The sequence below is a fragment of the Podarcis bocagei genome, assembly GCF_964188305.1.
Source record: "Podarcis bocagei genome assembly, chromosome: 3".
Classification (NCBI taxonomy): Eukaryota; Metazoa; Chordata; class Lepidosauria; order Squamata; family Lacertidae; genus Podarcis; species Podarcis bocagei.
Window position 1 is genome coordinate 92,710,033 of NC_138127.1, and position 16,612 is coordinate 92,726,644.

At 45.5% G+C, this 16,612-nt stretch overlaps 1 protein-coding gene across 7 annotated transcripts in view; it reads left to right on the forward strand.

Annotated features, from left to right (window-relative positions):
- The first annotated feature begins 2,216 nt into the window (after positions 1-2,216).
- LOC308584140 (uncharacterized protein) overlaps positions 2,217-16,612 on the forward strand; it is a 301,938-nt gene continuing 287,542 nt past the window's right edge. For all 7 annotated transcript variants that reach the window (XR_014006537.1, XR_014006538.1, XR_014006539.1 and 4 more), the window contains exon 1: positions 2,217-2,424. Coding sequence is in view for 1 of the 7 variants with exons in the window: in XM_081188885.1 (XP_081045011.1) it covers positions 2,346-2,424 (79 nt within the window). In the remaining 6 variants the exon portion in view is untranslated. The remainder of the gene's footprint in view (positions 2,425-16,612) is intronic.

Here is a 16,612-nt window from a genome sequence, read left to right on the forward strand (position 1 = left end):
TGTGCATTCAGGAGCCAGGCCCTGTGACAAATAGGTCTGGGGCCTTCCTAAGTTCGTTCTGAGGAGGCAAGGCACGGCCACACAGGTGAGGCCGATTGGTAACTCACAGCACCTGGTGGCAAAAGCTGGGAAGGGATATAAGGTCAGCATTTTTTCTTCAGCTCTTTGCCACAGCAACACGTTCCCTGCCTTGCTGCGTTTGACTCCTTGCTTCTTGATCCTCGGATCCCTGACTTCGTGACTCCTTGCTTCCTGACCCTCAGACCCTTGGCTTCTTGACTTCCAGCTCTCTGACCCTTGGACTCTTGGCTTTCTGGCTTCTGGGCTCCCGTTCCTGCTCCCACCCCGCCATCTTGCCCCCAGTCCCGATGTCCCCAGCCGGGACTTCAATCACCCGTGAACCGAACCATGACACTATGTTACACACTCCAGTTCCTGATGGGATATTAGTCTAGGAATGTATCTGCGCTTACACATGCAAGCTAAATGGTGGCGATAAGGAACCAAGAAAGCTAGCAAAGAGAACAGAAACAATGAAAATTCAAACTATAGCAGTTGCTTTAAACTTAAAAATTAAAATATGTACAGCCAAATGGTATTTTATTCTTGATCACTAAGCAAGCAAGACAGTATACAAATGCATAGCACACTCATGCAAGTGTGCTACCACAACTCCTTGCTTAGCCAATTTTACAATCCACCGAAATTAATTATTGCACGCCCAGCTCATACACAGCTGCAAATCCATGTGTTAAAACTGGCAACGTTTAGAAAGCAAGGGGAGGAAGAGTGTTAAGGGGGGGGGGAAAGTCACATTCCTATTTTATATAAATCCTATTTATAGTTAAATTGCAGAAGTTTATTTCATTTGTTGAGAGAATAGCAGTAGAAGCATAGAGTTGGAAGGGCCCCCCAAATATCATCTAGTTCAACCCCTTGCAATGCAGGAATCTCAGCTAAAGTATCCATGACAATTGGCCAGCCAACCTCTGCTTAAAAACCTCCAAAGGAGGAGGGTCCACCACCTTCCGAGGGAGTCTGTTCCACTGTTGAACAGCTCTTACTGTTCTTCCTGATGTTAATTCGGAATCTCCTTTCTTGTAAGCCATTGGTTCGGGTCCTACCCTCCGGAGCAGGAGAAAACCAGCTTGCTCAATCTTCCAAGTGACAGCCCTTGCGATGTAAGATGGCTGTTGTATTTCCTCTCCGTTTCCTCCTCTTTACCAGGCTAAGCATTCCCAGCTCCCCCAAACCGATCCTTCTAAGGCTTGGCTTCCAGACCTTTGACCATCAGTCAGTCATTGGCACTCAAGTTGCGCTTGGAGAGCTGATGAACTCCTCAAAAAAACAAACACCACCCCGGATCCTGGTGTTTTGTTAAAGCAGCAAGTACCTGAAGTCCAAAAGAGCCCTGCTAGATCGGATCGCAGACCCATTTAGCCTAGAATCCTGATCTCACAGCATTCAGCTTGAGCTCCCCAGTTTGACTATTCCCAGCAAACTGAGATTCAGGTCGCCTCCAACTGCGGAGGAACCCAACACACACGTGCAAGGCATGCTTCATTTTCAACCTCTAGTTAAAAAGGTAAAGGGACCCCTGACCATTAGGTCCAGTCATGGCCGACTCTGGGGTTGTAGCGTTCATCTCGCTTTATTGGCCGAGGGAGCTGGCGTACAGCTTCCGGGTCATGTGGCCAGCAGGACTAAGCCGCTTCTGGCGAACCAGAGCAGCGCACGGAAACTCCGTTTACCTTCCCGCCGGAGTGGTACCTATTTATCTACTTGCGCTGGTGTGCTTTTGAACTGCTAGGTTGGCAGGAGCAGGGACTGAGCAACGGGAGCTCACCCCGTCGCGGGGATTCGAACCACCGAGTTGGGCAGGAGCAAAACATCTCCGTTGGTGGTGGTTGTTTTTTTTGGGGGGGGGGGAATGCTTGCTGTACATGAGCCGCGCCCCCCCCCCGACCCGAAAAGTAGCTGAGTGCTTTGGCAGGCAAGGCTTCTGGGCTGGAGGAAGGAGCCCGATGAGTGAAACGCTTTGCACCGCAAACGTGTCATAATTAGATCCGAGAGAGAAGCTTCCTGTTTCCTTTTTCGGTTTTTTTTTTTCTTTTTTCCAAGCTGTCACACAAAATTTGAAACCAGCCGGTAACGTGACCCGCCGCACCAATGATGTGAGCCGAGCAAGGCGACTTTCATTTCTGGCGCCCGTTACAAATGCGAAGTTGTGCGCTCTTCGCTCCTGCGCACGTGGAAAGGGCTGGAGCAGATAATGGTATACCAGTTCTTGCAAAAGGACCGCTTCTCTGTTATTTTAAAAATCGTTTTGAAGCTGCGCTTGGCTCATGGACGGACCCCGACAGCCAACTTCAGCAGGCTGGCCAAACAGACCTAAGGAACCCCCCTCGGCAGGAAGCTATGCTGGTAAGACGCAACTTTATCCGTCTTTTTTTACAAAACTGCACTTTGCGCAACAGCTGGCTGCAGCTTCGGACGTGGAGCTCCTATAGCCTCGTTTGCAAATATCACGGGGGCTGTGTGTTAAAAGCTTCCACCGATCTGCTCTGTAACTGCCCCCTGCTCTAATTTTGGGGGAGGCAGGAAACACCCGGGTCTCAAGCGTGCCAGGAAACGCCTATGCCTGATCGGAAAGCCCTTCTCTCCGCGCAAATTACGCACCTGTTCTCTGGGTCATTTCTTTCTCCAGGTGCTCCAGCCTTGGGCCGGAGTTTTTGGAAACGGGTATTATTAGACTCCGATTCAGCCCTATCCTGGTCTGCAGACGTAATTTGGAAACTTATGATTCATTCAGCTCAGTGATGTGGTCTTGTTCAGTAAAGTGGAAATAATTCAGGAGGGCTAGTTAGTAACTTCTGATCAGAAATGTTGTTTTAGCGCTTTGGAAGCGGGCTTGCGGATGTGGTATGGCAGCAGGTCTTAGGTAAGGAGTATAGACAACAGGTTCTTGAATGAGGCAGAGGTCCTTCAGGAAGAAAACTGGAACCCGATTCCTGTTAGCGCTGTCTAATTCTAAGAACGCGAGGCAGATGCTGAGAATCAGTGTGTGTGACTTGCCTCACCTGTGGCTCACTTTTCCTCCACCAGCAATTGATACTTTTGCTGGAATCGTATCTGATGTTTTTGTTAAGTTCTGTTGTCTGGGTTTGGTTTATTTTTTTTAAATTGCAAATTGCATTTTTGAAGACTTGAACTAAAGGCAGGATAGGATAGACATACAGTTGTACCTCGGGTTACATACACTTCAGGTTACAGACTCCGTTAACCCAGAAATAGTACCTCGGGTTAAGAACTTTGCTTCAGGATGAGAACAGAAATCGCGCGGCGGCAGTGGGAGGCCCCATTAGCTAAAGTGGTGCTTCAGGTTAAGAACAGTTTCAGGTTAAGAACGGACCTCCAGAACGAATTAAGTACTTAACCCGAGGTACTACTGTACTTGTCTATTCTATGGGGGTACAAAGCGCTTTGGGCACCCCAGGGGAGTGTGTGGAGGACAGGTCATTGGAACAGCCAGTGTTTTATTCCCTCCCCCAGGAATGAATGGCAGTCATTGACTCATGTGAGGGAAAGTAGCAGGATCCATGTTGGGGCATCACAGCAGATGGGAGGGGATAAAACCTAGCTGCACGGAGCCCCTTCTTTGAGAACTAAACCTGCACCTATCTGCATAGACTCACTCTGCTATTCTGCTTTCTGGTCTTGACAACAGAATGTTGGTACAGTGGTACCTCATGTTAAGTACATAATTCGTTCCAAAGGTCTGTTCTTAACTGAAGCACCGCTTTAGCTAATGGGGCCTCCTGCTGCCGCTGCGCCGCCGGAGCACGATTTCTGTTCTCATCCTGAAGCAATGTTCTTAACCTGAAGCACTATTTCTGGGTTAGCGGAGTCTGTAACCTGAAGTGTATGTAACCTGAGGTACCACTGTAATTGGCTTTGAAAGCTGAATGGCTGGATTCAGTTATATTTTTTCTCCCTGAAATACACACTGTAATCTTAAAGCCATTTATTTGGGAATAATCCACAGGAAACTGAATGGGAGTGACTTCTGAGCAGACATGTTAAGTAGACTGTCAACTGGGGTGGGCGGAATGTGATGGCAGAATATTCGGAAGGTTCAGGTGCCAACATGGGAGGTTTAAAAACAGCAATTGCCATTTTCCAGGTGTTTTATGATCAATAAAACTAAGAGATGGACAAGTGAGGCCCAGAGGATTGTGTCTTGCTTCCAGACTTGGGTTTCCAAACAGTTTCTGTATTTAGTGAGACTAATTGACCTAGTTTGTTGCTGTTTTTTCATATTTGTAGCCAAGCCTTCCTCCAACAAGATCACTTCAGGCTGCCATTCATGAACATTTTATGCTCACAAAAGCCCTATGAGGTAGCCTTGTCTGAAGGAATTTGACTGCCACCCGTTGGCTTTGTGGCAAGCAGGAACTCAAACCTGATCTAAGTCTAACTCCAGCAAGCTAGAGTGCTGGCTCTCATGTCTAGCCTTTCTCGTGTTGCTGTCAGTCAAGTTTTGCCAGAGCTGAATTGTCTGCATCAAAGCCAGACCCCGGCGCAAAATGAGCATTGCAGAACAAACTGGCAACAACAGAGCATTAAATGCAATGCACCTGTATTTTTTTATTATTTTGCAAGAACTTGGCTTTCCTGTGGCAGATGTTGCAAAATCTAGGGGCTTCCCATAGCATAGATGGTTACAGAGCTCTCTTCAGATCTTCATCTTCTCTAGAAATGGAAGGGAGAAGGCGTAGAAAGCATTGCAGGAATGAATAGGGCAATAAACATTTGAATCTTCTCTTTGGCCTTTAAACATGTCAGTATGAAATGTCTAATTCTGTTTTAGCCTGTTTTTAGCTTATTGTTGATTCTAATTACGTTCTGAATTTTTAAAATTACCTTTTTTTTTTAACCTGTTCTTTTACTGACAATTTTAATGTTTGTTTTATTTTTTTGTAAACTGCTTAGCTGTTCTATTAAGTACTGCCCCCAGCCCTATCTGGAGGGGAGATGCTGGGTTCGAACCCAAACCTTCTACAGCCATAAAGCTAGGCTGTTTCTCATTGTTGCATTTTGTTAAATAAGTGTAATTTTGTTGGCATCCATCTATCTGAGTGCCCCCCTCCCCAGGGGTGACATAGCAGCACCCAAGTGCCCTCCCCGGGGCGCAAGCCTGGGCAGAATGTATGGAGCTCCTGGGCTGCCCAGATGACAAAAATAAGCAAATATTTTTGGATTGACCCTGAAGGGGAAAGATCCACAGCTTTACTTACAGTGCTGCCAATCAAAAAAATCAGGACTGTGTTAGACTAGACCAATTTTGCAGCTTCATGTGTTCACAATCTCCTTTTTTGATATTATTCTTCCTTTACCGCCTGAAATATACTCGGAGTCACGTAGTGATTTCATGCTCTTTATTGCGGCTCATAAAACACTGAATGAATTTCCCCCCAAACCTCTGGCTTTATATACGTTATTGACGCATTGGGTCCCGTCTGATTGGCTGATTCTGCTTCCCTCCTGGAGCCTGATCGGGCTACTCCCAATATAAACCACGTGTCTGAAATAGTACAGGAGAACAATCCTGAAGCCATTTTGGCTCTCCCAAACTGACCTCAAATATTTCTCTGCAAGGAGGACGGAAATGGGAAAAGCTTTCCAGTTGTCTTTGGACTTGTAGGGGCTTACACCTCCCTGTAAATACAGTCTGGCAAGTATCTGTTAAGCTGAGCAAACTATCAATATGTGTAAGAGATTCAGGAACTACCATGTCAAAGGGATGGCCAGGGAACCCAGAAAAGGCAATCAGATAAGGTATTATCAGGTATCCTGGCAGACAGGAGAGAAGCAAAACACTCATATTTCTGCTGGGGACCACCTCTTTCTGTGATGTATGTTTTTGGGGAGGTGGTCTTGAGCTACAGGGGAGGCAACTTTCAAATGTCTATATAAGAGCTTGCACACCAATGTTCTAGGTCAGGGTTCAACAACCTTTTTCAGCTATGGGCTGATCCACCGTCCCTCAGACCATGTGGTAAAAGGTAAAGGTACCCCTGCCCGTACAGGCCAGTCTTGACAGACTCTAGGGTTGTGCGCTCATCTCACTCTAGAGGCCGGGAGCCAGCGCTGTCCACAGACACTTCCGGGTCACGTGGCCAGCGTGACAAGGTGCATCTGGCGAGCCAGTGCAGCACACGGAACACCGTTTACCTTCCCGCTGGTAAGTGGTCCCTATTTATCTACTTGCACCCGGGGGTGCTTTCGAACTGCTAGGTTGGCAGGTGCTGGGACCGAGCGACGGGAGCGCACCCCGCCGCGGGGATTCAAACCGCTGACCATGCGATCGGCAAGTCCTAGGTGCTGAGGTTTTACCCACAGCGCCACCCGCGTCCCCTAGACCATGTGGTAGGCCGGACTATATTTTTTGGGGGGAAATGAACAATTTCCTATGCCCCACAAATAATCCAGAGATGCATTTTAAATAAAAGGACACATTCTACTCATATAAAAACACGCTGATTCCCAGACTGTCCGCAGGCCAGATTTAGAAGGTGATTGGGCCGCATTCGGCCCCCAGGCCTTAGTTTACCTACCCTGTTCTAGGTCCCTAGTCTCCTCCCTCCCTGCGTGGGGTGAGCGGGGGACCCTGTTGCAACAGTTAATAAAGATCAGGCTTACTAGCTGCTTTGCTCCTCAATATTCTCTGGTTGGCCTCTGTTCCTTTCTCCTACCGATAGACAACCTACTTAAGGACTCTATATGGGCTCTTAGATACCCCATAAGGGAAAGGGAGCAGTATTTTTCTTTACAACTGTTATGTACTGAGTTGAATAGGATCCAAACTGCAGCATTCTGATTGGTCCTAGAACAATAGGATCCAAATTGCAGCAGTCTGATTGGTCCTAGAACAATAGGATTCAGAATGCAGCAGTCTGATTGGTTGGCAGGAACCACCTAATCATGCTCCAGATATAAGTGAATCCACAACCTGATTGGCTTACAGTAGAATTCCAGAATTAGCCAATCATGTGCAGCCCATTGTGTAAATAATGTATATAAAGCAGATACTTTGAGGGGACTTTCATTCATTCCTCCTCACCACTATGAGCTGAATAAAGAGCATGAAATCACTTTGCGACTCTGAGTATATTTCAACAGCGCTAGGTAAAGCTGCGAAACACTCCCTGTCTGAAGCCCAGGAGAGCAGCTGCTCCTCAGTGTAGGCAGTTCTAAACTAGATGGACCAATGGGTAAGGCGGCTTTCCCTGTTCTTTTGTTCCTGATCTCCTATGCAAAGGTGAGAGTTGCATCTGTTGTTCTGCCTACTTGGCCTCTGCCATGGGGCTCCCAGAAGGTTCCCTATGTGGGAATGTAGCTCTTGGGGTGAAAAGGTTTGCCCATACCAACTCTATTCACATTCTTTTCTAGTGATTGACTCATTTGGGGAGGAAAATAGGTTCTTTGATGGCACTTCTCTAAGCCAAGCTGGTTGACCTATTTTTTTTAGGCCTTGCTAAATCCATTGATCAAACCCACATTTACTAATTTTAGAATTAGGGGGGAAACTGGCACCCAGGAATTTAGAGGATCATTGCCTCCTACAAAACCATACCACTAGCTTGTAAAACAAAAAAATTGTCTTTGAGTCCTCCACCCCTTGAAAATACAAAAATGAAGAAGAAAAAAGCAACTCTGGGGATTGCATAATTATTGTGCTACATCACAGTTTTAAGTGCCATCATTTTGTCAGTCAAATAGCAACTGTCGTAATAGTAAACCACAGCACTGGGTTAATCCTATGCTCTTTCATAACTTTCCTTACTCATTTGTAAACTGGACTGTGGGTTAAAAAGAAGTTTAAAAACCTTGCTATTCATCCCTAGCAAGTGGTTTTGGCTCAGACATGTGGTCTATACATTTATGTATGTACTTGCTTGGTACATCTATGAACATTTATTTTACATATATAAGACCTTAAAATTCTTATAACACTATACATTATGTTAGGACTTGTTAACTAAGCATTAGTTTCCACAAGGCAGCTGTGAAGTCCAGTCCCACCATGTCACAATATCGTGTGCATTTATCAACACAGATATTGCCTGAATTTGATGAAGTTACGTAACTGAGGCTTTACGCAAGTCAATGAACACATTGCATTTTTTGTTTCTTTTAACAAGTGATTCATTCCACATCTCTGAACAGGGTTTTGTTTTTGCTTTTGCTTTGTTTCGCTTCAAAATGTGGGAACATTTGACTTTGATTAGCAAGAGGCCTATTTTAGTTTCCTGTCTCGTATCTTCTACCAGGAAAAACAGAGGAGTTTGCTTGTCAAAAAGGAGTCCTCAGCGTTTTTGGTGGCATTATTTCTGAGTGCATAGGTTTAACTTGTAAAACACCTTGACCTTTGTCAGCCAGATGAAATGCTACCCTTCGCTTTCAAATGGCACAAGCTTACAAAGTGTTGCCATTTAAACTGGTTAGCCTGAAGGAGGAAGCTCTTGAAAGGAAAAGGAGAGAAGTACCTAGCCTCTGCTTGACTCTTCTCCTCATCCCCACTTTTATCTGTTTTTGGTGAAACTAATATAATATAATATAATATAATATAATATAATATAATATAATGCAGAGACATCACATTGCCAACAAAGGTCCATATAGTTAAAGCTATGGTTTTCCCAGTAGTGATGTGTGGAAGTGAGAACTGGACCATAAAGAAGGCTGATCGCCGAAGAATTGATGCTTTTGAATTATGGTGCTGGAGGAGAATCTTGAGAGTCCCATGGGCTGCAAGAAGATCAAACCTCTCCATTCTTAAGGAAATCAGCCCTGAGTACTCACTGGAAGGACAGATCGTGAAGCTAAGGCTCCAATACTTTGGCCACCTCATGAGAAGAGAAGACTTCCTGGAAAAGACCCTGATGTTGGGAAAGATGGAGGGCACAAGGAGAAGGGGACGATAGAGGATGAGATGGTTGGACAGTGTTTTTGAAGCTACCAGCATGAGTTTGACCAAACTGCGGGAGGCAGTGGAAGACAGGAGTGCCTGGCGTGCTCTGGTCCATGGGGTCATGAAGAGTCGGACACAACTAAACAACAACATAATATAACTACAATTTTTCTTGCTAGAATACCGGTACTGCTTTCTGATCCGAAATTCTTCGTGGCAATAGGGGTTGCAGACTGAAAATGAGAGCCAACTTCCACCCTCGCAGGGCAGGTTCCAGCTTTGATGGGCAAAGCGCCCTCTGGTGGGCCTCCTCTTATTACAACGATGGGCTCCCTAAGATGGTTAGAGGGCACCTTTTACGCCTCATTCCGGCGACTCCTGCAGGCAAGCTGGTGTCAACGTATTGCTCTGCTTTCCTTTAGAGAACACAACACCAGCGAGGCCGAGAGGGGGGTCTTGTTGTCTGGGCAGCCCAGGACCTCCATACACGCTCACACTGCCCAGGCCGTGTACCCTGGGGAGGGCACTTTGCTGCTGCTAATACAGTGGTTTGGCTTCACCCTTGGAGGTGCACTCCATTGTGTCTCAAAGGAGTCGTGATGCCATCTTATCAGACCTGGTGGAGTGAGAAGACCCAAGTAAGGATGAACTCATTTAAAAGTTCTAAGAAGTTCTTAACAGTTCTAAAAAGTCCTAAAAATAATAATACAAAGAACTTGGAGAGTCGCTGCCAGTCAAAGCACTGGGCAGTGGTGTTACATGTTTTGGGGTTTTGTTGGGGGAGGGGAACCACAGCTCAGTGGTAGAGTACATGCTCTGAGCCTCAATCTCTGGTATTTCTAGTTAAAAGGATGAGCGTTCAGGTGATCTCTGCCTGAAAAGCCTCTGTCAATCACTCAGAAAATGAACTAGATGGACAGATAAGGCAGCTTCCAATGAATATGCCAGTTTTTCTTTTTTTTCTTTTCTTAAAAAAAGGTTAGCATCCCCTCTGGAAGTCTGCTTTTAGAAGGCTATTAAAATGGGCACAGCATCAGATATTTTTACACTTTCATGTTTCGTCTTTTTTGTGGCGGAATCATGCTTTGCCATTCTCTTTGGCAGCAGCGCCACCTGCTGTTGAAAGCAAAGGCGACGAAAGATGAAGGATAAGAAAGAGCCTCAAGTGTTTTCCTCTCGCAAAGAAAGAAGTCGAAAATCTGTTCTGTGCATCTTTCGTGCGAATGTGTAATTTTCATTGGCTGAAATGCACGTTCAGGGTTTGTTTGTTTTTGACTGCGTTTCTTTCAAGCTCCACTGCCTAAGGTTGGAGAGAGGTGTGTTTTTTCTCTCTCCATAGATTTTAAGTTAGTCTCAAAAGAATGGGCCTAGCTGTGGTACATACATCTCTACCACTTTCATCTATGAAAAAATGGTGTCTCTGTAGGCTTTCTGTACTGTGGCAAATGCTGTTTAATCAGAGGAGACAGTATGGTGAAAATAAAACCAAGAGACATGATGGCTCTTTCAAGAATCTCAAAGATTATGGTGTTTCCCCCACGTAACTTGCATTGATTCTAATGTTAGCTTTTTAAAGATACTAGTTAGGTTGCTGCATCTTTAATAGTTATATAGAAGAGGCGATTGCATGACAAGCTACACCTGCTAAAATTACCTCTTCCACACATCTGTTGCAGGAGCTATTCCCCTTGCACCAGATGAATACCGTTTTATTTGCCTGACCTTTTTAGATCTTTTGTCTACTCTGTTCTATAAATTATTGTATTTTTTAAAACTCTTTTTTAAGCTGCTCTGGAATACCCTTTGGGGCTGATGATGTGTGGGCAATTAAATCTAAATTAATAAATATTCATACATATGCTCAAACAGCAGAACAGGAACACTCTTGGAGCTCATCTGCGCCACTCCTGAAATTCCACATTTTCCAAATCTGTTTTGTGCATTATAGCACTCTGTGGCTCAGTACCTATGCAGTTTGTTAGCTGTTCTCTCATTCTTTTGGAACACACATTGGGCCTATTGTTACTTCGGTTCTAGAGTCTTGTTGCTTCTTCTTCCTCTTCCTCTTCCTCTTCCTCTTCCTCCTTCTCCTTCTCCTTCTCCTCCTCCTCCTCTTTAAATTTAACCTGCCCATGGACACTTCATAAGCAGTCCATAAAACCTCCTGATGTGTCCTAACATTAGCTCTCCCTTGATAGATAAAGGAGAATCCAGCTTGTGATCCTTACTAACCAACAAAAATTACAATCCATTCTCAGGCACGCCTCCTACTTAAGGTGCAAGGGGGTCTTCCTCCCTGGTAAATCTACCCAGAAAGAGAAAGTTTCACTCAGATATTAACAGCAGCAACAATGAAAACAAAATGAGGACTGAGGACAGTGGCTTTGGCACAGAGGACAGGGCAAAATAGAATAACCCAAAAAACGTGATATGGCAAGTGCACATTACAAGACACAGTGCCATGTGCAATCGATTTAGAAAACCTTTTTGCATTACTATTGGTTAAGGAGAAAGCAGATCTTAGCTTCAGAAAGATCGACATGCTACCAAGTCAGTAGAAACATCACGTGGTTCCTGCAAATAAAATATGAAAGCAGCAGCCTACATGGCAAATTTTGAGATGGTGTGGGTGATCTCTTTGTTTCCTTTGCACAATCCATCGCAAATTTCAGGCTCATTCATTCCCTCCTGTTTTGTGTGCAAGAAGCAAAGTATGAGAGCTCTCCATTGTGTCATACGCTGGACGACTGTGGTCCATTTGGACTGTAGCTAGCTTAAGAAAGCCATAATTAAACCATGGTTCATGAGCTTGGCTTGACAACCCACTAGAGTTTAAGCAAGCTGCAGCGTTTCCTGCTTGGCAGGGGGTTGGACTCGATGGCCCTTGTGGTCTCTTCCAACTCTATGATTCTATGATTCTATTCTATGATTCAGACAAATGGGAAACTGTGGTTGGTTTAAAAGAGGAAGCAGATGCGCACCAGATGTATGTGCCAGAGGAGGAGAGGGAGCATGTGAAGCTTGCATCTCCACACCCAAACTGGTCCACTTATAGTTCACATGTGAAAATGCCCCCAGTTTATGCAGAGTAATCTGTCATTCTTCCCACTAAGATCAGCAAGATGAACACATAATTGTCACATGTTTTCCTCTTGAGATCCACTGCTTACTGTTATTTGTAGTAAACCAGGAATGAGAAGCGTATAACTATCTGAATGGCTCATAATTAAAGATCAGTAATATTTAATGTCCATTCATAATGTCCTTGTGTTCTGTTTAAGAACCAGGAGGTTTTTGTTGTTGTTGTTGGCAATGCAATGGATCAAGAGCAATATATATTGCATTTTCACCTTTAAGCGGTAGATGGCACTAGCGACACACTATTGCTGTCACGTCCTGATTTTTCATGTTTTCCTTGTGTGAGGAAGGCATATATATTTAAGTCCAAAACAAGATCACATTAAAACACACACACCAGCACTTGGCATGTCTGTAAACACAAAAGCCAAAAAGCAGCTGCCACTTCTGATCAGAACCACAGAACAGTTTCCACAAGGTCTTCTGAGGACAAGTTTTAAAAAAAATATATTAAAGGAACTCCTCCGAGGCTCTAATTTAAGAGCCTTGCATGACTCATGTAAACAGAAGTGGCGCAACTGGTGAGTAATCCTGATAGCGCCTTTCTGTAAATATTTAATCGCAGTCAGGCTTCCAATGAGCCAGTCGGATTTTGGGTATTAAGACAATTACGATCTTAAAGGAAAGACGTGAGGAACGGGAAGGAGCTGTTCTCGTTGCATGAGATTTGCTGCTTGTTTTTCTATATTTACTGTTGACCCCCTTTGTCGCATATATTTTAAATTGGCTTTTCTAATTGTTGTAAGCCGTACAGAGAACTTGGTTCTAGAACGGCATATGAATGGCCTAAAATAAGTAAAGTAAATATATAAATGAAATTCAAAATTCAGCCTACAAACTGAGGTATAATGACACTTTTGCTGCAGATGGAAATATCAGTATTTTGACATTCAGGGTGTGAACCCATGAACATTTTGGGGACAAAAGAAGAGATTTGAGAGGACGTTCAAAATTCTCTGCAGAAAGTAGAGTGGCTTTCTCTTGTTCCCTGACTGTTCCCCTGTCAGCACAGGATCATATAGGATCACTCGGTGGCGTAGCGTGGGTTGTCAGCACCCGGGGCAAGGCAAGTAATTTCCGCCCCCTAACCCGTGGATTTCCGCCCCCTAACCCTAACCCCCAGATGTTGCGCCCGGTGCGGCCGGCCCCCCCTGCACCCCCCACGCTACGCCACTGGGATCACTGCTACATCACCCAATCAGATTTGCCTATGGATAATGTTGAGGGGGGGAAGGAAACCAGTGCTTTGCCCTCAAAATAAACTCATGAGAGGGAGGGAAGTTCTGTCTCTGTTGCTCAAGCTGTGCTAGCAACACATCACCCTGATTGCCTATGCGATTGTGGTGCTCCTGTAAACGTTTTCACCCACTTTGGAGGCCTCTGTCAAAATCACAAAAAGGGGGGGGGGTGCTTTCCGTAGGTGTTTGCAACCCCTTCTCTTGCTCTGGCACTGTGAACTGACTGAAATTTTAGAGTAAATAAGGTGTGCTGATTACTTGGTCGAGGAATAGGTAGTTGATAGCCTTGTGGACTTGAAACATTTAACTCCACCTACAGTAGGTTTTACAGTAAAAACCTAGCCGATGCGGGTGGCGCTGTGGGTTAAACCACAGAGCCTAGGACTTGCCGATCAGAAGGTCGGCGGTTCGAATCCCTACGATGGAGTGAGCTCCCGTTGCTCGGTCCCTGCTCCTGCCAACCTAGCAGTTCGAAAGCACATCAAAGTGCAAGTAGATAAATAGGTACCGCTCCGGCGGGAAGGTAAACGGCGTTTCCGTGCGCTGCGCTGGTTCGCCAGAAGTGGCTTAGTCATGCTGGCCACATGACCCGGAAGCTGTACGCCGGTTCCCTCGGCCAGTAAAGCGAGATGAGCGCCACAACCCCAGAGTCGGCCACAACTGGACCTAATGGTCAGGGGTCCCTTTACCTTTACCTTTACAGTAGGTTTTGTCTGTAGACCAGCCTTTGCAACATTGCACCATCCAGATGTTTTGAATTGCCGTTCCCACCTTCCCCTGCCAACACAACCGTCGTGTCTGAGGAAGATGGGAGCCACAGTCTAAAGGATACAAGGGGGCACCGTGCAGGTGAAAGCTGTGAGATAGGGAACCAGGCAGAGGGCCTTCTCGGTAGTGACACCCGCCCTGTGGAATGCCCTCCCACCAGATGTCAAAGAGAACAATTACCAGACTTTCAGAAGACATCTGAAGGCAGCCCTGTTTAGGGAAGTTTTTAACGTTTGATGCATTACTGTATTTTAATATTTTGTTGAAAACCGCCCAGAGTGGCTGAGGAAGCCCAGCCAGATGGGTGAGGTATAAATTATTATTATTATTGTTATTATTATTATTATTATTGACGTTTATGCAATTTCTAGATGTTTGCTTCCCCAGTGAGAGACAAAAACAGGAACCACCACTACCTCACCCCAGGGAAGTCCCGTGCTTCCTTGGGTGGTTGCAGTCTCTCAGGGAAGGGTCACAATGACCGAGGAGAAAAGGGAAATTCATAGCTTGGAGATACAAGCTGAGGTTGGTTCTCTAAAGGCAGTCTAGAGAGTAGTGGTTGGAGAAGCAGATAGGAAGACTGGGCTAAGGTGGCAAGGAAGGTCTTGAGGGGAAGCGAGGCCTCAACGCAACAGGTAGCTTTTATAAAAACATACCACATCCACCCCAAACTACACACTTGTGCAATGAAGGGGACCATCCTGCTGGAACCATGTGTTGTGATGAGTTAGCTCTGCATAGCTTAGGTTAGGGACACTCGCAAGTGGCCTTTGGCTTCTTCCCTCCTTTCCATGGGGCAGATGCTATGAGTTGGCCTCAGGTGTTGGAGAAGAGGTTCATATAAGAAAAGGACAGGAGAGGTGGAGCCAAGCCAAGACCCTCTTGGAACCCAAGGAAGCCTATCGTATTCCACAGAGCTATTGAATTTGCTTGGCAAACTCCTCTTTCTCTGCCCACACTGCTAATCCTGCTCATGCGTTTGACTAGCAGCAACTGCCCTGGGAAAGAGCTGGTGTCTGGATTGTGGCTGTCTGGTGTCAGCTGGTTTCTTTTGCACAGTTTCTTACCCTTCCGGTCTTGAATTCAATTCGCCACATTCCCAAACAAAGTTCACGTGTCGTTCTTGAAAAGACCTCATGCAAATTTTTGTATACACACTATTGAATGCAATTTTTTCCTAATATGTATATTCATTGTGTAATGTGTTTTTCTGTATACATTTCTGCGCTGCAAAATTCGGAGAAGCGGGTCAACTTTGACAGGTGGCCGGGAGCACCCACATATTGGTCACCTGGTGATTGACAGGTGGGGGACCCCACCCACTTGTCAGAAGTTGGCTTGTCAGGTAGGAGGTGATAAAGATCTGGATTCCCAGGTCAAAAACCTTCCCCATCCCTGCCCCTGGAGTCTCATTGCACAATGACTTATTTATTTAGTTATTCTCCCCCCCCCCCACAACCCTTATTCTCACAACCCTGTTCAGAGGTTCATAGACAGTGAATAGCCCAAAGTCATGGCCGTATAGGGATTTGAACCCTGTTCTTCCAGGGCCTAATCCGACACGCTAACCACTGTATCAGCCAAACATATTCACTTCCATTTGTTGAAAGGAACAACACTTGAGGGGATGTGATCTGAAATCTTCCCCTTTGTATGGGTGTTCAAGATGGGCGATGGTTTTGTGACACAATCGGGCCGCCTTAGCTTTTTTGGGGGGAGTGGGGAACATATTCTGGTACTGTGCCAACACTATTCCAATTTATTTGACGACTTTGTGCATCAGACAAAATGTTCTCGACCCCGTGGAAACATACAGTGCGATTATGTTGACGTCTTCGAAACCTTGCAGGATGCATTGTTGATCTTTTCTTACCAGGTGATATAAAAGCCGTTTTTGGTTCCCTTCCCTTATTTTGGCTCTTAAACAGAAGAAAACAAAACAAATCTGAGGTGGGATGGATTGATTTCTTTTTGTGGGATCGTGACAAAGAAGCTCACTTTTTTTTGGGGGGGGGGGAGAATTGCTCTGTTTTATACAAAGCACTGCACACATTGCTGGTGCTATGGAAATCGCGAAATAACAATAATAAATAGCTTGGGTGCCTCTCTCAGCGTTTTTAATCTGGTGGCATTATTTTTAAGTCCTTTTCGTTCCGGTGGGAGCGCCTCGCCGTCAAACGACGTGTTACATGTGCCCAGCCCTACTTGACGGCGAGCAACAGTCAAGAAATTAGTTTCATTAAATCTTGCCTCTTGTCCCCCGATGATCTCAGCGCACACAGGCCGCTGTGCCTTCCAAGCCAGAGATTAGTCTCCACCAACTGTGAATGGAAGGAGAAACCTGATCTCTGAAAAAACAAAGACTTCCTCCCCCCACCCCCCCACTTCCCACCCCTCTTGCCTCTCTGTACATTGTGAGCTGCTGGCTTCTACGGTCCAAGGTATTCTCCCTGACAGGCCTGCTGTAGCCACCCAGAGTCTCTTATCTGCCAAC